Consider the following 24,603-nt stretch of genomic DNA (forward strand, 5'->3'; position numbering starts at 1 on the left):
TGAGAGTGACTAATACTAATTCAATAAGTATGAAATGATGAATAGACTCAAGTTATATAAAGGAAAGGATCAGGATTGAAAAAAATTTGACAAAGGCTCAGCTATGACAAAGAAGCACCAATAACAATTCAACGAATAGGAGAAACTGGGGAGGCAGAGAGAAGTTCTCAAGCAGGTAGAGTCTCTCCAGAGATACTTTTGGGCTAATGCCTGTGGCAGAAAACTACAACAGAGGAGCTGGGAATATGGCCTAGTGGCAAGAGTGCTCGCCTTGTATACATGAAGCCCTGGGTTCGATTCCCCAGCACCACATATGTAGTAAACAGCCAGAAGTGGTGCTGTGGCTCAAGTGGCAGAGTGCTAGCCTTGAGCAAAAAGAAGCCAGGGACAGTGCTCAGGCCCTGAGTCCAAGGCCCAGGACTGGCCAGAAAACAAACAGACAAACAAACAAACTACAACAGAGAACATTTAAGAAACCAGGGCAGAAAGCGGTATGTGGTAAGATGAGAGAGGCAAGGAGGAACCTAACCTCACAGGGATGTAAAGACCATGCTAAGAAATACACTCATTACAACAAAGTATGGAAGAAGTCATCAAGATCATTTTTCTGTAACACTTTTCACTTTAAAATCTCCATTTCTATCTAAAAATTGACCTAAAGCAAAAAGATCTAAAACCTTTATCAAGAATTAGAGCACTTGACCAAAAAACCCAAGGCCCTGAGGCTAAAAAAACTAATATAATAAATAAATAAATATATAAATAAGTTTAAAATAAATTAATATTAAGAGAAATATATATTCTTTTTAATTACAATAAAACTTTTTCTTTTTTTTGTCAAATTGATGTACCGTGAGGTTACAGTTTCATACGTTAGGCCTTGGGTACATTTCTTGTACTGTTTGTTACCACCTCCCTCATTCCCCTCTCCCCCTCCCCCTTTCCATCTCCCCCCCATGAGTTGTTCAATTGGTTTATACCAAATGGTTTTGTAAGCATTGCTTTGGAGTCATTTGTCTTTTTATCCTTTTTCTCTCAATTTTGATATTCCCTTTCACTTCCCTAGTTCTAATACCAGCATATACAGTATCCAGTGTAATCAGATGAGATACAGCGATAGCGCAAGTACAACCACAGGAAGGGGATACAAGACAATCATCAACAAAAGAAGCACGGTTTCACATGGCATGTTGAAAGTAATTACAACAGTGATATAACAGTTGTTTCCATAACATGGAGTTCATTTCACTTAGCATCATCTTATACATTCATAGGGCATAGCTATTAGGCTCTTGTGATCCTCTGCTGTGACTAGCCTAAACCTGTGCTAATTATTCCCTATAAGGGAAACCATAGAGTCCATGTTTCTTTGGGTCTGGCTCACTTCACTTAGTAAAATTTTTTCCAAGTTCTTCCATTTCCTTACAAATGGGGCAATGTTATCCTTTCTAATAGAGGCATAAAATTCCATTGTGTATATGTACCACATTTTCCTGATCCATTCGTCGACTGAGGGGCATCTGGGTTGGTTCCATATTTAAGCTATGACAAATTGTGCTGCGATGAACATTGTTGTGCTGGTGGCTTTAGTGTGTTCTTATTTGTGGTCCTACCATCCTCCTACCTGTAACCTACCTGAAACTATGATATATGGTACACGGTCATGCTGAACTTCTTTGTGGAAATGAAGCCTTGCTAATTTTTCCTGCGGGTTTGTATTGGTCTTCAATATTTCTGATATCCATCCTCAAGTAGCTAGAATTACAGACATGAACCACAGCACACATCTGTTTTCTAAGTTTTGGCATAAACTTATTGAACAAGGAGATTTGAATGTGATATTTTCTTTTCTTTTTTCTTTTTTCTTTTTTGCCAGTCCTGGGCCTTGGACTCAGTGTCTGAGCACTGTCCCTGGCTTCCTTTTTGCTCAAGGCTAGCACTCTGAGACTTGAGCCACAGCGCCACTTCTGGCCCTTTTTCTACATATGTGGGTGCTGGGGAATTGAACCCAGGGCTTCATGAATATAAGGCAAGCACTCTTGCCACTAGGCCATACTCCCAGCCCCTGAATGTGATATTTTCATATATGCATATAATATAATTTTATCACATGCAATTTTTCTATTTCTCTTTTCATCCCCTTTAACTTTATCCAGTTTTAGTGGGTGTCAGTGATATATATGTGTGTGTATATATGTGTGTGTGTGTGAATATATATGCATAAAAGTATATGAATATATAAAGACTTGTATATGCAAAAACAAGTGCATATATATACAAAATACAATGTACTTCTATCATATTCATGCTCCTTCATCTCCATTTCTTTTTTTTTTTTTTGGCCAGTCCTGGGCCTTGGACTCAGGGCCTGAGCACTGTCCCTGGCTTCTTTTTGCTCAAGGCTAGCACTCTACCACTTGAGCCACAGCGCCACTTCTGGCCATTTTCTGTATATGTGGTGCCGAGGAATTGAACCCAGGGCCTCATGTATATGAGGCAAGCACTCTACCACTAGGCCATATCCCCAGTCCTTTCATCTCCATTTCTATGTCCCTATTATTTATATCACACATCCCCAATGTGTTACTATTATTGTTGTTGCTATTGTTGTTATTATTATTATGGTCTAGATTACATATATGAATAAAATATATTTTCTTTTTTAAAAAATAAAACGTCCATTTCAGCTAAGCACCACTGGTTCATGGGTATAATCTTAGTTACTCAGGAGACTGAGAACCAGAGGATCAATGTTTGAGGGCAACTCAGGCAGAAAAGCCCACAAGACTCCATCTCTGAAATAACCAGCCTGCTGAGGCATGGCTCAAGTGGTAGAGGCCCCCATCAGGCAAGTAAGCTCAGCATGTATAAAGCCCTGAGTTCAAATTCTGGTACTAGCAAAAAAAATCCTTAGAAAAAGCAATAGGCATACTATTCAGTGTTGAGAGAGACTGAATGTAATTCAAGAAACCAGCTCTTTCATCACAACAGTTATTTCAGTGACATATAGATGCCTGAACAGGATAGGTGGATTGTGAAGTCACTGGGAAGATAAAAGTACAATTGAATGTAATATTCAAGGGAAGAGAGATTATCTCTGAGTGATTCACTGAAGGTTTTTATGGAGAAAGGAGAAAATTAAGTTAGCACTTCCTTGGAGATAAGGCATCACAATATATTGAAATGAGGAAGACATCACAATATATGGAAACTTCTAATGAAGGATAATATAGAAGAAGAAGTATGGAAAGCATCAGGTAAAAAGCAAGCAAGTCTACTTGCCTCACCTGCATCTATTCTGTGCAAATGAATTAAGGAAGGAAAAAGGAAAAAGTCACTTTTGACAGCACTTCCAATATTCGACATGTTGCACCACGTTCAATGATTTGTGATCAGCTCCAAACATTTTTAAACAAAGCCTGGGACAGTTTCAATAAGCAGGTGTCCAAAGAACTACTTTAAAATAAATTACTTGACCACATGTGGCTAAGCAGACACGTTCAGTGTGATGTAATTCTCTCTTCTAAGAATTAAAAACACTCATCCCATATATTCAAATCACTGTCAACTAGCCATACAGCCAATTATGATCCTGGTTCTTCATTAAAGGCACGAAGCCATGTATTACCTTAGTCTCCTATGTTGAAAGACAAGAAGTAGGGGTGGATGCAAATAAATGTAGCCAAGATTCAGTGTAAACAAATTTGGGTTCAAAACAGCCACATCTCTGGCATATTAATAAAGCAGGCCACTCGAACACATAGGCACTTATATTTGATCATTTCCTAGGTCAAAAATGTAAGAACGAATTTAAAGTTTTTTTTTCTGGAAGATGGAGAGAATTGAAATCCATCTTAATTCAACAAAAAAGATGAGGCTAGTAGTTTCATCTGACTTGAATGAAAAGATTTGATATGAATTTCTTTTGTGCTGGAAGTGGTATGTGAACTCAGTGCCTGGGCATTGTCCTTAGTTTTTGTGCTCAAAGCTGTCACTCTACCACTAGAGTCACATCCCCACTTCTGACATTTCGGTGGTTAAATGGAGAGAAAAGTCTCATGTACTTTCCTACCCAGGATCCTCAGATTTCAGCCTCTTGAGTTGGGAAGATCACAGCGCCCAGTGGTAATTTTATTTTTATATGGCAATTATGTCCATACAAAAGACATATCCTTATTCAACTTTGCACATGCACGTGTGCATGTGTGTGTGTATAAGAAAAGTGCTCATAAAACAGTCATGGTTTCAACTCATTACAGTGAAACTCATTAAGACTCAGCATCTGGGTCTTAATCTATTTCTGAGCTTAGTCAAAGAGTGTTTGGCAAACAGATGAATCAATAAACAGCATTCTGCAAGTCTGAAAAGATTAATTTTTAAATCTTTAGATTTAGATAAAATAAATTGAAATCCAAATATTAAGCCAAAGGCATTCCTTCCCTTCTCTTTTATAGTGTCACAAGAATGTGGCCATCTCTTTTCTGTCTGGAGGTTTTCGATGATGGGGAACTCATTCCCTTGCAATGACCCTCTTCCAATATTGAGAAAATATTATCACAACTGCTAACATTTGTGTGATTTACTGAGCCATTACTAGGTCTTCGGTACTGAGCTAAAAGCTTTATGCGCATTATTTCACTTATTCTGCACAATAACTCTATGAGGTAAGTATTGCTATTATTTCCTATTTATAGATAATGAAACTGAAGCTTAGAAAGTTGAAGCAACTAGCAAAAAGTCAGTCATCGAGGAAGACCATTCCCGGCCAAGGCTCCATCTCCCACCATAGCCCCTACACAGCTCACATTTCCATTTCCAAGGCTACCAGCCTAGCCTTTGTAAGAAAAAGACTAATTCTCATGGTCACTTTTCTGGAAACTTTAAATATCGCAGAATATTGGATTGGATTTCAAGTAAACTCAAGTTCTCATACTGCTTCATCTCTTTGAATTATCCTGGCTAAATCACTTAGATGCTCTTAAGCTCTGCGTTTATTTAAACTTATCTCTAAATGAGATCTAAAAGTATGCCTATTTTAGGAACATAATGTTCGGATATAGTTATACATTGTATTGTTCAATTCAGAATAAGCCTATCTATCCCCTCAAACATTTATCATTTTTTTGTAAAAATGTTTAAAAGCTTTTCTTATAGTCCTATTGAAACACACAGAACTTCATCATTATCATCAAGCAGTTCAGTAGATCATCAGAAGCTTATTTATTTCATTTAGTTATATCTTATCTTCTGACCAATCTTGCCTCATCCCTCCTCCTTCCTTCCTATTCTCTTTCAATTCCAGAAATCAATATTGTACTCATTGCTTTTATGTGGTCATTTTGTTCTTATTCCATATATGAGTGAGATAATGTAGTATTTGTTTTTTGTCCCTGTCTTACTTCAATGAATACAATGGCCTCCAATTCCACTCAAGATGTTGGAAATGAGGACATTTCATCCTTTTCAATTCTGCATGGTATTCCATTGTGTACACTTGCCATATTTTCTTTATTTATCTACCTAAGTGTAGAAACAAAGAAAATATCCACTTTTTAGCTACTGTGAATAGTGCTGCAATAAACAAGAGGGAAGTTTTCTCCTCAACATAGTGTATTGAGCTCATTTCCTTTGGATATGTTGCTAGGAGTGGAGCCATTGAATCATTTGAAAGTTCTGCTTTTAATTTCTTGAGGAAGCTCCATCCTGGTTTTTCACAATGTCTGCACTAACTTATATTCTCATCAGCATTTAAGGGTTCTTTTCTCTGCGGCCTCAAAAGCTCTTAGTATTATTTTCAATCTTTTTGATAATAGTCTTTGTAGCTGGAGTGAGGTGAGCTGTCATGGCGGTTTTGATTTGCATTTCCCTGATGATTAGGGGTTGGTTGGCATGTGTTCCCATTGGTTACCATTGGGCCATTGAATGTCTTCTTTTGAGAAACTCCTATTTCAATCTAGTATCCACTTTTAACCTATTATTTGAGCTTTTATTTTTTTTAAGACGTTTGAATTTCTTGTATACTCTGGGATACTACCTTCTTGTCAGATATACAGTTTGCAAGGACTCTCTCCCATGCTGCAGTTTTCCTCTTCACTTAGCCCTGTGCTTCATGAATGCAAAATGAGGCTGCTAAATCATGATTCACACTGTGCTACAAGAGTTGAGTGGAGAGACATAGATGTAAAGTATTTGATCCCAGATAATGTGCAGATTAGTATAAAAAAATTAGTTTCACTTCCTGTATTGGTGTAGATTTTCTTCATCATTTGTTTTAATTTAATTTAATATAATTAATGCAGTACTGGGGTTTGAACTCAAGAGTCTCACACTTGCTAGGCAGTAAATCTGCCATTTGAGCCACACCGACTCTTTTTACTTTACTTGGATGTTGTTGTTGTTTTCCTGCACAGGGTCCTGCATGCTTTCCTAGGCTTCAGCCTCACACAATGATTCTCCTAATGGTGCCTCCTGCTGTGCCTAGGATCACAGATGTGGATCAGCACATCTGGTTCATTTATTGAGATGGAGTCTCACTTTTTGCCTGGGTTGGCCTGCACCTGTGATCCACTTGATCTCCATTTCTCAAGTCCCATGGATTACAGGCATGTGCAACCACATCAACTCTGCTTTAAAGTTACTTTCTCCTCTCCATTCCTTAAGAGAGTATTAGGAAGATACATTGTTTTTCAAAAATCTGCCTTCAGTTCAGAAACTACTCCTTTGAAGAAGTTCCACTGCACAGCAATTCCCAGAACAAAAGAGGAAATTCTAGGTATACTGTCACCTGCCTGCACTAGAGTAGTACTATCTCACCCACTTAATCTAGGCAGTGATTCTTTTAAATGTAGTCTCTCTCACTGGCTTATAATACTGATGAATATATTCTGTCTTACATTGGGAGTTTAGAGGAGGTAAGAACGAATACTTTAGCCAGTGTAAGCTTTTACCATTAAGCAATAACAATTCGTCAATTATGAGACCTGCATGGAAAATTCTGATGAAGCCCAGACCTTTATGATCAGGGTTAATATGGCACAAATCTTAGCAGCAGGCCATTCCCACTGTATTTAATGTTGTGGAGCAGCACTGGTGTTATGCTATCAGGCCAGTCCGTTAATGGGACATAAAAGTCAAACATGGCAGGAATCAATTATCCTATCAAAGACCCTGCTAAGAATACTGAATGGTCTCAAGCCATATCTGTTATATATAAGGAAAGCAATGTAGAGATACTGACATATACTGTAGCTTGGATATGAAGTAATGCCTAAAAGGATTGTGTGTTGAAGGCATAGTCCCCAGCTGAGGGATACAATGACTGACAGTGATTGAATCACAATGGCTATAATCAAATCAGTAGATTAACCTATACTATAATTTGATTCTATTACTAGGAAGTGGTAAGAACATTCAGAAGCAATAACCAGTTGGAGGAACTATGCCACTGAGGGGCATAACTTTGAGACATCTTCTCCCCTGTCCCTTCTCCCACCTCAGCATCTGCTTCTTGCCTGTGATTAGGTGAGGGATTTTGCTCTGTCATATCCTTCTGCTATGGTAATCCTGCATATCACAGGCCTGAAAGCAAGGAAGTCAGCTGGCCATGGGCTGAAACCTCTGGAACCATGAGCTACTTTTAGATTGTTTTTCTCAGGTATTTGTCACAGCAGTAGAAACCTAATACAGCATATCTCCCAAAGTTTGTGGAGGGACAACCTAAAATTCTTATAAAGAATATTGATACTGATGGCTCACATCTGTAACCCTAGCTACTTGAAGGCTGAGATCTGAGGATGGAAGTTCAAAGGTAGCCTGGGGCAGAAAATTCCTTGAGAAAGTTAGCTCCAATTAACCAGCAAAAATCTGGAAGTGAAAGTGTGGTTCAAGTAACATAGCATCAGACTTAAAAAAAAAAAAAGCCAAGCAAGATTGTGGGGCCCTGAGTTCAATCTCCATTAAAGGCACACACACACACACACACACACACACACACACACACACACACACACACACACTGATCCAGTAATTGCATTCCTGGGCTTTTACTCAAAAGATTACAAACTAGGATACAGGAAAGCCACCAGCACAACCATGCCTATCGCAGCACTACTGACCATAGCCAAGGTATGAAATCAGCCCAGATGCCCTTCAATGGACGAAAGGATCAAGAAAATGTGGTATATATACACAATTGAATTTTACTCATCCATTAGAAAGAATGATACTGTACTATTTGTAAAGAAATGGAAAAATCTGGAAAAAATAATGTTAAGTGAAGTCAGCCAGGCCCAGCGAGACAAGGGATCCATGTTTTTGCTTATATGCCCAAGCTAAACTTAGCTTACAAACTTGTAAGTAAATGCATTAGGTAGCATGCAAGTGTATATAAATGTATTAACTGAAATGCAATAGATTCAAGGGAGATCTCAAATACTGTGATTCCTTGGAAAGGCAAAGTTAAGTTCAGCAAAATAAAACATCAGGAAGCAGATACTCAAAAGGAGAGGAGTGAGGCCAATAAGAAAGAAGTAGATGAATGAAGAGAAGAAGAATGCAGTCAAGAACCCAATGTATATGGTACAAAATAAAGAAGAATGAAAGAAAGGATGGATAGGAGAGGGATGGATAAGAACATTGAAAGGGGTGGCCTTGATCAAGATATATTGTGTTCATATACAGCTTTGTTAAGTGGCAACTGCTTTGTACAACTGTTTAAAGATAGTAATAATGAGAAATTTCTGAAAAATGACCACCTGGGTTCTACCCTCAGAGTCTGATTCATTAGCTCAGGGGATCAGACAAGTGTATAGATTATGGGTAGAGAAATGATGCTAACTTCAGTTAGTGCTTCTCCAAATGTCTCTCACCTCTTCAGGCTTGGCAGGGCAAAAAGCCACTAGCAGCCTTAAAGAATCCTGGTAATAAGGTGTGAGATGCGCCAAGAACTTGGATAGGGATCATGTCAGTATATATTGCTCTTGCCAGCTGGGCTCTGGACAAGTGCTATGTCATGCTGACCTTTTCCCTATAATGGGAACTAAGCATCAAGTGTAACTACAGAGTAACACAAGGTCAGGATTCATTTGCTTCCTGAAGACAGGACACATTACTCAACCCCATCTAATACTTCAGCACCATAGACAGCTCAATGCTTAAGGTTGGTGGAGAGCTCTGTCTCACTAGAAAGGCCAAGAAAGGGCTCGCTTTGGGTAGCTTTGAGCGCCTGGAAGAGGAGGAGAAGGGATGAGAGCTGCCATGACAAGGGTCCTTAGGAGACCAAATGGAATTCCAATTTATTGTACACAAGTGACCATCATCCTGAAAGACCTCATTATACATATATTTTTTAATCTTAGTCTTAGGAGTCCTCTACTATGATCTAAGCATATGAATGGGTGGATGTGTAATCTTCATCTGTATTAGTTACTGTACTTATGATAGAACACAACACATTTATAAATATCAATGTCAACTAATGGCAGAGTTCCAGGAAAAGAGTCATCATCCTCACTTTCTGTCTTGTCCCCCTACATAACAGCCTGACAGCACTGGAAATCAGAGTTAGAAACTCCACTAGCACAACAAAAAAAAAAAGACTGTTCTTTTCTAGATCCTTTTCTACTCCTACAGAAGACTAACTCTATCCCTTTTCCAATCTTAATTCCTTTATCTATCACCTTTGGAGATCTATTGGAGTCATGGAATAAAGCAGTCATAGAGAATTTCTGCCATGAGAGTCCTTGAACCCTTTGCTGGATGTACCAGATTGTCATCCATCTGACTCCAAGTGGGCGCTCTCAGGATGCCTTCCAATGCTCAGAAGACTGAGAATCTTTATGTATTAAGGTCTTGAAGTGCGGGAGGGGTTGGTTCCAACTGGATGGAGACATACATATACTTCCTGTTCTATTCTGAAGGCAGGCATAGCTTATTCACTCCCTTCTCCTCTCACCTGAGAATAGCTAAGGTCACCTATTGAGCTTTCTCCATCTTCCTTCCCCCATCAAATCTCGGTTTTTGAAGTGTCTTTTTTTCTGAATTGTTCAATGAACAAGCATAATACTGAGCATGTACATTGTTTTAGGGACTCACCTTGGCATGTTTTACACATTTGTAGTATTTATCAGTCTCAAAACGATTCCCATTTTACAAAGGAGAAAAAAGGGAGCTTTAGGGAGACTACCTGACTCACTGATGATTGACAGTTACTAAAAAGTGGAACTGAGATGCAAAGTGGAACTTATTGCACTTGAAACAATGCATTCCTCGCATCATGCAAGTCCTGGGGATTCAGTTAGGCCAAACAGAAGAGAATCAGTGTGCTAATTTTCCCAGCATTGCACTTGTTCACATCTCCAGGACCTATTCATTATTTCCAATTAACTATATTTTCTTATATTCTGTATTCGCCATGTTGTTCTAATATTTGCAGCTTCCTGTGGAGACATTTTCCCTTCAGGGACCAGTTGAATATTAGGGGGGAAAGCAAGAGACTTGACCAGGAGCACCCATATATGAGTTAACAAATCTAAAAACCGGACACTCAACTATCTCCTCTCTTTGGATCATATGCCTTTCCTAGCCTGGGCTAGAGACCAGGTAACTAGGCAGTGTCTTAGACTCTTAAACCCTATTACCCACTAAAGGTATTCCAACAAGCTATTCCTAAACCTGTACAACTTTCTTGGCCTGCCGCATCCTTCCTTTTATAAGAGAGCATGATACAGGCCGTTACCCACATTTTCAGCTCTCTGCCTTCTGCTAGAGCCTGGCTTTTGAACCCTTGTGGCCAAGACTGGGGTACTATACATTCTTTTTCTAGAGTCTACAGGAATAAAAGCTGTATTTCACAAAAGTTATTTATGTTTCCATAACGTGGAGTTCATTTCACTTAGCATCACTTTATGTGTTCATACATGTATAACTATTGTGCTATTGTGATCTTCCACTATGATTAACCTAAACATGTACTAATTATTCCCTATCAGGGAAACCATAGCGTCTATGTTTCTTTGGGTCTGGCTCACTTCACTTAGTATGATTTTTTTTCCTAAGTCCTTCCATTTCCTCATGAATGGGGACAGTGTTGTTCTGATAGAGGCATAGAATTCCATTGTGTATATATAGTATATTTTTCTGATCCACTCCTCTACCGAGGGGCATCTAGGTTGTGGAAACAAGTGGTATATCATTATTGTAATTATTTTCAACATGCCATGTGAAACAGTACCCTTTTTTCCTTTTTCTTTTCTCTCATATTCCCTTCCCATGGTTTTACCCCTGCTATCACTGTATCTGATCTTAGTACCTTGGATAATGTATATATGTGTATTAGAACTAGGGAAGGGAAAGGGAATACCCAAATCGAGAGACAAAGGATAAAAAGACAAACAACTGCAATAGCAATACTTACAAAACCATTTGGTGTAAACAACTGTACAACTCATGGGGGGGGGGGAGAAAAGGGGAGGGAAAGACAGGAGAAAAAGGAGAGAGGAGGTAACAAGTTAGATAAGAAATGTACTCAATGCCTTATACATGAAACTGTAACCCCTCTGTACGTCACTTTAACAATAAAGAAAAAAATCAAATAAATTTAAAAAAAGTTATTTCTGTACTAGTGTGTCTCCTCCTACCTGCTTGAAACAAATCTCAGGCACATTTAAAACTTTCTTTGGTCATGAGCTCACTGTGTAGTAGTCTAAACTGGCCAGGAACTTGTGATCTTCCTGCCTCAGCCTTCTAAGCACTAGATAACAGATATGCCATGATACCTGGCCTTCAATTTTATTTGCCTGAGCTTCCTCTTTTCTTGGAACTATATTAGACAAATCCCATAGAACCATTAATAGTTCTACCCTGTGCTTGCCATCGGCTATAACAACATTTCTCCCCAAAGACACTGTACCTCCTCTCACCAAGATTTCAGTCTAGAAACAGATAAGTATACAGGCAATTACAATAAAAAAGCAATTCTTATTTGTTATAATTCCAGATCCTGTGCTTTTAGTCTTTAACCTACCTTGTTGTGACCTTGAGTAAGACTTTGCCTACAGACTTCCATTTCTTTATGTATACAAATACATATTTTTTTAACTTGGATATCCTTAAGATATCCAAAACACAGTGACTGGCCAGGGGTATCAACAAGTGGAATACAGTTCTGGAGGTCAGAATTTCCAACTCTTGTTTATTCTAACACAGTGTTCATCCTTCTTATTCTCTCATCCTGATTTTCCAGCAATATAGGTCCTGGGAATTCTTAGCCCTGAGCTGCATGGGGCTGACTACCTGTCTGTTTGTGCCGGTGGAATTTATTTCTTCTGCCTTACTTTTCCATGTCACAGACACGTTTCCCCATGCTTCTAATGCACATGTGATTTGACAGACACAAACCAGAAGATCTTAGGTAATCCTGAAAGTCAAGTGACTATACATGAACCAAGAAATATGGAGTTTACTTCAGGCCAAGTGAAAAAGAAGTAGGCTGGCTCACCATGGACAAGTGGGGAGCAACCAGAGGCAGCATTAACATAAGATGAGCTTTCCCTAAAAAGGGAATACAAGTTCTGAACAGCATGGATTTTGGCTGGATGGACTCTTCATAGTCTTATATTAAATGTTCATATCACACGAAAAATGAAAGGAGAGAGGAAACATTCAAAGGTGATGGTTGTGTTTAAGGCATCATGAATAGTTACAGTTTTATAGGTAAACACTTATCTCCAAATGAATTCAGATAAATACATTTCAAAAGTGTGAAAAAGTCATTAAGTTGTGTACTTAGAATTATGTTCGTTATAGTAGTTATCCAAAACTTGAAAAAAAAAAAAAAAGTAAAGCTAGTAATGCCACACGATGTTTGGCAAAAGAGGAATCGGCATGCTCTGCTAGAGGATGAAAACAGGATGGGCTTTTCCAGAGGGCACTGTAGCAATGGATTACAAGCACTTCAATCACTTCTTTGTATCATCCTTCCTTTGCTAATGACCATGCTGACTTACAATGCTCATGTGTTCAATTTAATTGGGTGGAAATAAATGGTGAGATGGAAGATATGTGTAACATCCATTTATAGGGAAAGAGATTATGAATATTCTCCAGAACATGTAGGAAATCCAATAAAATTCATACAATTTTCTCCGCCATATTCATCTAATTAGCAAATACATTTGGGGAGCATTTGTAACTTGGAGTTTGGGTAATTCTAATAATCTAGGGATTAATATAGTAAGGTCTTCTTTCAAGTCCTCAGGTCTTCTATTTTTTTTTTTTTAATAGTAGCAGAATTGTGAAGTTGGGCCAGGTGAGGGAATGTTTAACTAGCCAGGGATACAAAGTCCCGAGTAGCTAAGTGTGTGTGAAGGGAGGCAGGGGTCTCCCACGCTGGGCTCTTACCGTCCGCAATGAAGTGCTCTGGCACATGAAGGGTCACCTTCACAGTAAGTGGACAGGACATCTGCGTACCACACACCATGGCCAGGATGCAGGAGCTCACAGCAATCAGCGTCAGGGCTGTCTTGTTCACAGGGCTTTTCAATAAACCTAATAATGCAAACACATACACAGGTAAGTCATTTCACAAGGGAAAGGAATGGCAATTGTGCAGTGTTTGGGAATCCTATTATTAGGAAAAAATGGGACTCTGGAGTAATGAAAGAAGAGCAGAAGAGGAGGGGAGGAAAGCAGAGAGGAGGGGAAGGAAGGAAAGGAGAGCAGAAGAGAGGAGAAGGGAGAGATGGGGAGGGAAAAGGAAAGAAACCGTATTTTACAAATTCTGTGATTTATTGAGTCTTGGCTTAATTCTCTGTGAAACAGGACTAAATAATAACCCTGACTAAACATTAATCCTTCACCAAAAGAAACATCCTTTTTGGATTGTTATTTAATCAAAGTTATTACCAAAGGAAACCTTCTTCTGGTAAAGAAAAAAGAAGCAGGCTATCTGAAAGAAAGAGCTCTACTTGCACCAGCTGAGTTGGTTATCCTAAATAACAATTATATAACATTAAACACTCTTCTGAATCAAGGGAGAAGACACTGTGTTGTTGAATTCACTAAGTGCTAATGAAATGGATGTGTGCTTTAGAGGTAGATGCTTCCTGGTTCAAATAAAGGTCTCACCTCTTTTTAAAGTTTGGGTTTCCCCAAAACACCTGTGAAAACTTTCCCCTCAGGGTAGCAAGTTTTAGAGGTGTGATTTCAGGAAGCAATTTCATCGTAAGGGTTTCTAATCTCAACAATGAAATAATCTAGTGTTGAGTGAACAATTGAATTGACTGTTGGGAGATGGTAGAAACTGTAGGTCATGGGGCCTTGTTTGAGGAGGCTAGTCACTGAAGCCCTGCCTTGGAGGGAGGGTATATCTTGTCCATGGCCCTTTCCTTTCTTTTTCTCATTCATATTCTCACTCTCGCTCTCTCACAATCCTATCTTCTCCCCACCCCGCACTGGGGGAAGGAGCTTTGTTCTACCACATGCTCTCCAATGGTTCCCAAAATAATGGAACCAAAGAAGTATTGACTCTGAAGTCATGAGAGAAAATACATCTTTTCTCTTTTCTCTCTCTCTCTCTTTTTATTTTTTTTTTGCCAGTCCTGGGCCTTGGACTCAGGGCCCAAGCACTGTCCTTGGCTTCTTTTTGCTCAAGGCTAGCACTCTGCCACTTGAGCCACAGCGCCACTTCTGGCCATTTTCCATATATATGGTGCTGGGGGAATTGAACCCAGGGCTTCATGTATAAGAGGCAAGCAAGCACTTTTGCCACTAGGCCATATTCCCAGTCCCCATCTTTTCTCTTAAGTCAATTTTTCAGGTATTTTACTGATACATAGTGACATGGACACTGGTATCTCATGATTGTAATTCTAGCTACTCAGGAGGCAGAGTTCTGGGGAAATCACAGTAGAAATTTAGCCTTGGAAGAAAACTCCTTGAGACTATTCTCTTCAATAAGTGGAGGTGATGCTAACGTAGGAGAGCTCCAGCCTTGAGTGGAAAAAGCTAAATGAAAGCATGAAACCTTCAGCACTGGCACACAGAAACACTCACAAACATGCATACACAAATAATGCTCCCTGGCTGCATAATTTGCTTCATTCTCCAAACTTGAACTCTCCAGCATGTTCATGTGGATAATGACAAACATCTCACGGTGTTATTGTGATGGTTATGCAATATCATGTACATAAAATGCCTGTCACCTACAAGAACCTAACAGATGGTTAGAAACTGGTCAGTTCAGAGCAACTTCACTAGGATTAGCAAGCACTTTTTTTGTATAGCACATATAGTTCAGAATTAAGCATAGACTCTTTTTTTTTCAGGAGTTTACAGGTTAGGAGAAAAGGGCCCGTTTATCCACAGCTAGTTGGATTCCAAGACAAACTCTGTGAAAACTTAGACACAAGAACAGTGTGTGTGTGTGTGTGTGTGTATCTGGTGTGGGAGAATGAAAAAATGATTTAGTGAAGTATGCCATAGAATAAGTAGATTTCATCTTTGTGCTGAGCCAGCAAAGAGATGTCGTCTGTCCTAAATTCCTTTTTATCCCTATTCTCTGATTTTTCTCCTCTCTACATTTACTCTCAAGGTTTTCATTTCCAGCTGTTCAGCAATATTGTTCGACATTTCTTTTCCTTGCTCTCCTCTTCTACTGAAGAAACCTTTGTCCTCAAATCTCCTGGAAACCTTTCTGCACACATCCCATGGAGATGTCAGATACAACCTGTTCTAAATGGGGCACACAATATCTTCTTTCCCAAGCTGCCTTCCTCTTCCCAAGTTCCTCAGTATATTGGGGCTCTGATCTACTGTGCAGATGGCCAGGTACTTAGATGCCATCTTCCAGTCTCTGTCTCCTTCCGTTGAAGAAACAAAGCAATCGTGCGGCCCTACTCATTCTACGGACTTTGATTTTTCATACCATTCTCCCCGTTATCTCTTCCACTGTCTATCTACTAATGGAATGGCTGAGGTGTAGCCACATATCTGCTCTTTTCACTTCCTGTGGATAATCCCCTGGAGAATCTGACAGCACAGACATTATTGACATGGGTATCCTCAGCCTTTCAGGAAGACTCCCAGCAATCCTGTATCCAGTCCTCCTGCGTTCTCTCCTACCCAGCCCAGGTGCTTAGGTGCTAGTGCTGCATTGTGTAATACCTTCAAAGGCAATCTCTTTATCATGTTAATATTGGTGGAAGTGTGTTTTCTTCAAATAGAACTCTACTTGTTTCTGTGTCCCCCTCCTTTCCCATCAGTCTTTAAGACTCAGCAAAAGTATAAAGTATCTCTTGCTCTAGACTGATAAACTACCTCCATTTTCTATGTTCCCCCAATACCTTATTCCAAACAAGTTAGTCATATCTATAAGCAATAAATTTCTTCAGAGGAATAGTACCTTCTGCTAACCCTGATATTCCAGTGGTTAGCCCAGTACCTGGTACAGAATATAATCTCAGTATTTACAGAAAAGACAGTAACAATACCATCAAGCAATATGGCATAGGCAGAGGCCACTTGACACAATGTTAGCTCATGGACATTCTAATGGTTCCAGTAAAACAGAAATCTGCATAGCAGCCCACTTTAGAATTGAGCTCATGCATACAGATTTTTCCCAGTGAGCTTCTTGATTGAAAAGATCCCATTCTCTCCATTTTGTACCTTACAACACAGTGCATTATCTGGAACCCAAAAGTCACTTAGTTTAAGAATAGGATTTTTTCCAGACACTGGTGGTTTATGCCTATAATCTTAGCTACTCCAGAAGCTGAGATCTGAGGATCACAATTCAAAGCCAGGACAGGCAGGCACGACCACAAGGCCTTTTATCTCCAATTAAGCACCAAAACAAAACTAACAAAACAAAAAACCAGAAGTAGAACTATGGCTTAAGTGGTAGGGCACTAGCCTTGTGCTATAGAGCTCAGAGACAGTGTCCAGGCCCTGAATTCAAGCCCCAGAACAAACACCCCCCCCCCACACACACACATCCTTAACTTTATTCCTAATTCTAAAGCAACACTTGCTAAGGTGGGAAACAGTCACTCATTTTGCATAGTTTCACTTATAGAACAAATGTTAATGAAAGAATAAATTCAGTGAAAAGATGGTTTTAAATTAAATGACAAGGGCTTTTATCTCTTTCAATTGCTGATCATATAGACATTTCAGCAAGCAAATATCATAAGCAAGCTGTCATTAATGTTTTCAATAGGAAAGGAGATTGGCTTGGGATGGGGTTTATTTTAGTATAGACTTGACTTTAAACAGTTGAAGTAATACTCATTATCTAACACCACTTATAGCAGCAATGAACTTCTGCTGAAGACTCTATGGAGGGTCTTCTGGGGAAGAGGGAGATCTGAGGACAAGTCCAGCATAAATGAGTTATTGTGACATTGAAACAGGTGCAGAGGATGAGGTATGAAAGGCAGGTGGAATCTCCTATCTTGAGGGGTAAATGCCCCCAGAAATGAGCCATGTGAAGCAGCAACCTGGTTATCCCGAGGAAGTATTTCTTGTCCCTGGCCCATGGAGCAAATATAGATCCAAAATGGATTTGATCCAGACTTTTCTGTTTACTAATTACTCTACTACCAGACATGCCACCAGAGCTGCATAGTACTGATTCCTAGTCTGGGGGGTGGGGGATATGCTGAAAAACAGGAGTAAGGTGGTTCACCCTCTCCCTGGACCCTCACTAAGGTAATTACATCCATAGGTCACATAAATCTTCACAGTAATCCAGAATCTTCTGGAGGTATTGTGGGCAGTGAACTCGTGTTAAGTTATCAGCTTTCAGAAAGAGCAGCATCAAAAGCCCATTCTTGGACAGTGTTGTAGAAACTAAACAAGACAGTCAATGTTGGGGGCCCAGCACAGATCCTGGTACATAGTAATGTCCAGGGAAGATGTAATTATGCATCTCAACACTAAGGAACTAAGGACTTATTTATCACTTTTTTCAGTATACTAAATATATGCTGCCAATTCAGAATATACTAAGAAGGAAATTATTCCTTACAGAAGACTGAAAGGGTAGATAGTGAAGGGAGGGTTGTATGAAGAAAGAGAAAGTAGGAGGGAGAATTGGAATCAACAGCCTCCTGGAGAATCCATTTAGGAATGGAAATGCCTGCATTACCACCATTGTCTCTGAAATCGAAGAGGAAGAAAGCACACAGGTCAAGCCTGAATTAAGGGTAGGAGCCCATGGAGTAGCCACTAAGATTCGGACCGTTGCCTTGGAAACTGGAAAGTTCACAATGGGACACAATCAAAAGGTAACTTCTTAAGAGTCCCTGGTTCAGGTGAATGGAGCCTAAGCACTTACCTTTAAGCAAGGTGACATGCCCACCAGCCAGTAAGCTAGAAAGCATCTCTCCACAGTACCTACCTTCCCACCTTGCAGGCTCTGCACAACATTGCCACTGCACAGCACAGCAGACACAGGAAAGGGAAACATCTGTTGAGTTCTTACTATGACTCAGAAATGATGTCTGACATCCATCCATCGATCATTTCTTCAACCACCTTTCAGCATATCAGCTCTCTCTAGCACTACTAATATAGACATGTGGGAAATGATCGTGAGCGAAATAGCCAATGTTCACAAAGCTTAGATTTCAGAAAGGGAAAATCACTTAATTTAATCCTCAAAGCAAATCGTAACTACTGGCTCAGTTTTACAGCGAGGCATGAAGAGAAATTATACATATGGTCACTAAGCTTGGAAACTTCAGAGAATAAACAGAAGCAGTGCTTTCCCAGTCTTTTCTCTACATCATAATACTTCCCATCTCAACATGCAATATGGGCCCTAGGATGCCATGATACAGTTTCAGTAACTACATTCACCTAAACACACAGAACATCTATGTTCAAATCCTGGCTTACCCACAAAACTCTATGTGTCATATGTGTTAATTGACGGTATGTCTCCATCTGAAAAATGGGAAAAAGTAGTACTTTTTGAGAACTGGTATGAAGCCCAAATAAGACAGCATAAGAAATTGGTTTAAAAAGTCCAACAATGATAAATGAAAGTATCCTTAGCTAAATTACTATCGTTTTTGGTCCATGTCTCCACTCTTAGTACCCTCCAAGTCACAAAGAAGGGGAATGAGCTGGGCTACAGGAATAAAATTCCATCAGTGCATATTGATTGCTGAGGCGGGAGAAAGCTAATAATCTAATTTCCCTTTCTTTTCCCTTCCCCTCCTCCCTACCCCTCAACTCCTCCCCTTGGCAGAATGACATCAGATTCATTGCTTAAAAAATGTGATTGGAAATAACTTGGCATTGTTGATCCACATACTGCCTATAATTTGGGGTTTGATTGATTCTTGGTTTGGAAATGCCAGGTTGTGAGAAGAAAATCAAATTTAAGTTAAATTGGGAATTGAATCAATCACATTTCACAATGAATAAAATAGATCTAACCCCATCAGTTCATTGTGTGTGGAAAACTTAAAGCTGCTACCCTCCTATTGATTTCTGCATTCTTATAGCCTGGAGGGATAGCAGTCCAGGGCCTATACTGAGATGTAATTTCTTTTTTTCCCCACAATGGTCTAGGCCATTAGGGTGAAGGACAGGAATACTAGGAATGCATATCTCTGGGGTGGAGGATTTGCTGAAAGAAAAGAAAGACCATTAGAAGAATAGCAAGAGACTAGACTTTGATTTCCATATGAATGCTTAAATAAAAACTCTTCTTAAAGAGCTGCTCCACTTTTGGCAAGGTACATAAATTCTCAGAACCTCAGGACTGTCGCTTGTAAAATGGACACAATCACCCCTAAATGGTAGAGAATATATGTGAATTTAATGTGACACTGTACATACATCCTTAGGGCTCGATAGACTCTAAGTGTCTTTCCTTTCAGAAGACTTCTTCAAAAGCCCACTGACCCTTATGTGACATTTATGTGGACAACAGTAGTAAATGTGGAGCTCTTTCTATCACCCCCCCCCCATGCTGACATTACGGCTTTTATACTTAATGGCTCCAAGATTCAATATATTCATCCTGGAATTAACTCATCCAGTAATCAGTTACTTAGTGTGCCTCTACAGTAGGAAAGTCCTTCTGTTATCTTCCATAACTGTATTTCAATAAACTAGATGCTCAATAAACAGGAAATGAATGAATACTAAAATGTGATTTCCCTTTTGACCAAGAGATGTCAGTATTGGAATACTAGTATCCCCCGCCCCCACCTCTCCCCAGCCAAATACAATGATTCACTTTATCTGGTAATGGTTGGTTTCTGTGCGGTCCAAAACCACTCACTAAAACCTCTCCTGAAGCTCCACTCTGCCTGCTGGTTGGGGCAACCAGTTCAGATTGTGAGAGCGCCTCATTAACCTCACTGAGCGCCCTGTGGGATTTCTGCAGCACCGGAGATCCAGAACCTTTGTGCTGCTGTATTTCTGGAAACTAAAATTGGGACACATCATCTGAGAAGCGCAAGTGTCCTGCTGGAGGCAGGGAGAAAAAAAAATCACTTGAAACTGGAGCATTCTCACAATCTCTAGATTCTCTGCCTGCCCCTCTTACATCTGAATTCTCCTTGCACTGCAGGGTGACCCCTCCCTCTGAATGTGAGGCATCTATTCCTTTACCCTACCTTTTTACGTCCTTGGCCCTCTCATGTCCTCCACTCTCTCTGGGCTGAACTAGTTTCTTGTGATATGTGACATCTCATCTTGGTATTTTCTAACCTCTCTCTCTCTCTCTCTCTCTCTCTTTCTCTCTCTCTCTCCCTCTCCTCCTGCTCCTTCTCCCTCTCCTTTCATTCCTCTCTCCTTTCTTTTCCTTCCTCCCTCTCCTTCTCTTCCTCCTTCCCTCTTTTTATTCCTTCTTTTTTTACCTCCCTCCTCCTTCCCTCTCTTCTCTCTGCCTTCCATCTTTCCTCTTTCCCTTCCTCCCTTCCTCCCTTCCTGCCACCTGCCTTCCTTCAATTTGGCAGTAATGGGATTATGTTTGCTAGTCAGACACTCTACCATTTGGGCTACTCATAGCAGCCCATTGTATCTCTGAAATGATATGTAATTTTCTCAAATAGTTCATCTTCCATGGGTTTGTCCTTCATAAGGTCCATGCAAATGTTCCTCCAGCTTTTTTGTTCGCATACTTCCAGAGAAAGCGACTTCAAACACTACCAGGCAGCAATCCAACTCAGACAGTTTCATACCTAAGCAGTCCTCACTTGGCAAACTGACTTCTACTGTCCACGTAAACTGGACTTCATCAAACATCTTCTTACTTAGGGTTACTATTCTGTTCGTTCGGGTGGTAATTAGGTTGTTGGCTTTAAGCTTCCTGTCTTCCAAAATAAATGTGTTTAGCTTTATTTCATTAAAGTCACATTTGGAGCCTCTATAAATCCTTGTAAAGACTTGGATTAAGATAACTTTTCTTGTAAAGAACAGCACTGATGTCATCATCCATATCTTCGCTATCACCATCACCACCATTTACAAAACTACTTAGGAGGCTGACAAACTAACTCAAGGTTATCATGCAGCATCTCATTTCATCTCCACAGAAATGTTATGACATGGTTTGTCTCGTTGCCTATATTTTGCATATAAGGAAATCGAGGCCAATATTTGCCAAGGGTCATGCAGCTCAAGGGTCATCTAGCTGAATCCGACAATAATTTGGCTTCAGACACCAAGCCCATTGCTCTCCACAGTTACCTCTAATCTCCCTGTCAGCCTGGACCCAGGAGCCATAGAAATTCCATCTGATGAGCTACTCACTGACTTCACCTTGTTCCCAGCCCTGGGAGGATTTGTGTAGACTTATTGTGCTCCATCATTTCTCCTAATGTGACCACTGGTTTTCAAAGGACCAGTCCATATTACCAGAGGAACACTTCAACAGGGTAGGAAAAGAAAAGCAGGATAGATGACTGTTTCTCTTCTTCCCTCAGCCACAGAAATACTACCCAGACTCATCAGGCTACATGGGACTGAATCATTATCTAGGAGATCCCTGGGAGAGAGCATTGCTAGCTATGCTCCATGAATAGGAAGAGTTGAAGCTAAAGCCATTGGCAGGAGATAATGAAAGGAGCTACAGTAATGTTGTTATTTGGGTATCTGTGGCCATCTCAGGCAACTGAGTTTATAATTTTGTAGGTGCCAACGGAGAACTTGAAAGGGTATTACTGATAAAGATGATACAGATAGAGCCATTCTCTTTTAGTTCTAATTAATTTACAAATTCTCAAAGATCTCATTGATTCTTCGCTGAAATGCCACCTGTGGACTTGCTACTATACAAGTAAAACCCCAAACTCCATGAAGAATTCACATTCAGGGCTGGGGATATAGCCTAGTGGCAAGAGTGCCTGCCTCGGATACACGAGGCCCTAGGTTCAATTCCCCAGCACCACATATACAGAAAACGGCCAGAAGCGGCGCTGTGGCTCAAGTGGCAGAGTGCTAGCCTTGAGCGGGAAGAAGCCAGGGACAGTGCTCAGGCCCTGAGTCCAAGGCCCACGACTGGCCAAAAAAAAAAAAAAAAAAAAGAATTCACATTCAAACACAGAGAAATAACTGGGCTTTGAAGTGATGGCTCCTAACTTGTGATAATCACTTTTTTATGACCTGGTCCTGCGAGGGCCTAGCCAGGCCTCTCTGGCTGGGGGTGAAGGTGTGATTGGAATCTAAGCCCCTTGCTTCCTATTACACTGCTCTATGAACTCAGTAAAATGCCTTCAAGAACCAGCCCAGTGCTCTGTATACACATGCAATAGCTTGAAGAACAACTTTTCCATGTTCAAAAATTCGAGGGTATGTATTCTTCTGCAATCCCTGGTTAAAGTGCCAACATATATATTGGATAATTTCTAAAACAGATCTAATAATCTCTAATAACAATTCTACTAATCTGACATCAGATACTGTAGAATTTAACCTAATGTTTCCCCACTGTATTGACAGATTGCAGAATCATCATTATACAGAACAGAGAAGGGAAATTTTAATAATTTATAAGGTGGTTGTTAGTAATCTAAGGTGGTTGCAGAATCTAATAAGGCTGGTATGTTAGAAACTACCTTTAAGGCTACATGGTATTTAAACTGTTTTATTTTTGTTGTTCTTAAGACAGGTTGTCATTATGGAGCTCAAACTGGCCTGGAACTCACTACCATATAGCTCAGGCTTGCCTCAAGCTCCCAATTCTCCAATCTCAGACTTTTAACTTTTAACCACTGACCTCAGCTCCACAGCCTAGAAAAGCAGAGGTTATTTTCTTTTTGTGAAAATGGGAAAATAAAGGTTGGACTCATTGATTATAGGGGAATGTCACAGAAAATTTCAATGGAAAAGTCCGGTCCCTCTACCATGTCTATCTTCCTTTTTTTTTCCCCAAGTGTTAGAACAAAAATAGAGTTTTAAATTCACAGAAAAGTATATGCAAAGCCGAAAAGAGGCTGGTTCAGAGGCCAGATCAGGAGGTTAAAGACCATTCAACTTACATTTAGCAGACTGATGGAATGCATTAGGGCTAGGGAGAAAGATGCTTGGACTCAATAGATAAAAATTGCAGTGTGCAGATGGGAAACAGTAGAGAATTCAAAAGAGCTAAAGTTGTAGACAGGTTCAGAAATAAGTCAGAAAGAAGGAGGAAGGAAAGGCGGGCCTCAGATTCACAGATGAGCATTAGCTCGTAATAACAACAAAAAATGTCACTGGTGGCTCCTTTCAAGGATAGCCCTCTTAGACTACAGGCTATCTAGATATACCACCATTAGCAGCACATACCGATTAAGGAACAGAGTGGCAAAGAGGAGGTAGAGGCCAAGTAATATGAAGGGCCAGAGCTAAAGAGTACCTACATATTTCTATCTCTAGCATAAGTGGTAAGGAGCAACCATCAGTGGTTTTCACACAGGACCTATTTCTAGATCTTTGTTCACAGAACTTGCTGTTCCATTTTTCTAGGTGATGTCAGTGAATTTTGGTGTCAGGTTTATGGAAGCAGGAGCAGAGGAGAATTGTTTGCTATGCATTTAGTATTTGCTATGCCTATGAGTCCTTTACCTACAATCTGTCTTGTACAATATGCCTACCACTATAAGCTCAAGGCAATGCTGGCTTTATTTGAAATAGGTGAATTGGGGATGCTCAGGGGATTTGACTGACTTACTCCAAGTCTCAGAATGAGTAAGACACAGAAGGGGGATATAATGCAGGACCTATCAATCCTCCAAACACAATGTTCCAGCCAAACTTCCTCAGCTCTCTTTGTGGACTTAAATGCACCTGCCTGCTTCTAAAAATAGGGGCTTCCTCAGACCTCTGTTTTCCCTGTCCTTATTTCTTTCACCTGACACTCAGACCATACCTAAGCAATAATGTAAAACAAGGTTATACTGCATTTAGATTTTCCTGCTCCTTTCCTTGTGACTGGCCACATGCATTCTCCAGCCATTGATCTTCCTACCCATCTCAATGTCTAAAGAATGCTGGCTTGCTTTGGAAGAGTGAACAGTATTCCTGCCTGTCAGAAGATTTCCTCACCACTGCAACTCAGAGTTGCAGGTTTCCTCCACAGGACCTCCAAACACAATGATT

The 24,603-nt window shown here is 40.0% G+C and overlaps 1 protein-coding gene across 3 annotated transcripts in view; it reads right to left on the bottom strand.

Annotated features, from left to right (window-relative positions):
• Positions 1-24,603, bottom strand: part of Astn2 (astrotactin 2) — an 861,877-nt gene that overhangs the window by 501,040 nt on the left and 336,234 nt on the right. For all 3 annotated transcript variants that reach the window (XM_048340549.1, XM_048340540.1, XM_048340532.1), the window contains one exon: positions 13,399-13,545. In XM_048340549.1, the coding sequence (XP_048196506.1) occupies positions 13,399-13,545 (147 nt within the window). The remainder of the gene's footprint in view (positions 1-13,398; positions 13,546-24,603) is intronic.

This window comes from Perognathus longimembris, chromosome 1 (assembly GCF_023159225.1).
Source record: "Perognathus longimembris pacificus isolate PPM17 chromosome 1, ASM2315922v1, whole genome shotgun sequence".
In the NCBI taxonomy this organism is placed as follows: domain Eukaryota; kingdom Metazoa; phylum Chordata; class Mammalia; order Rodentia; family Heteromyidae; genus Perognathus; species Perognathus longimembris.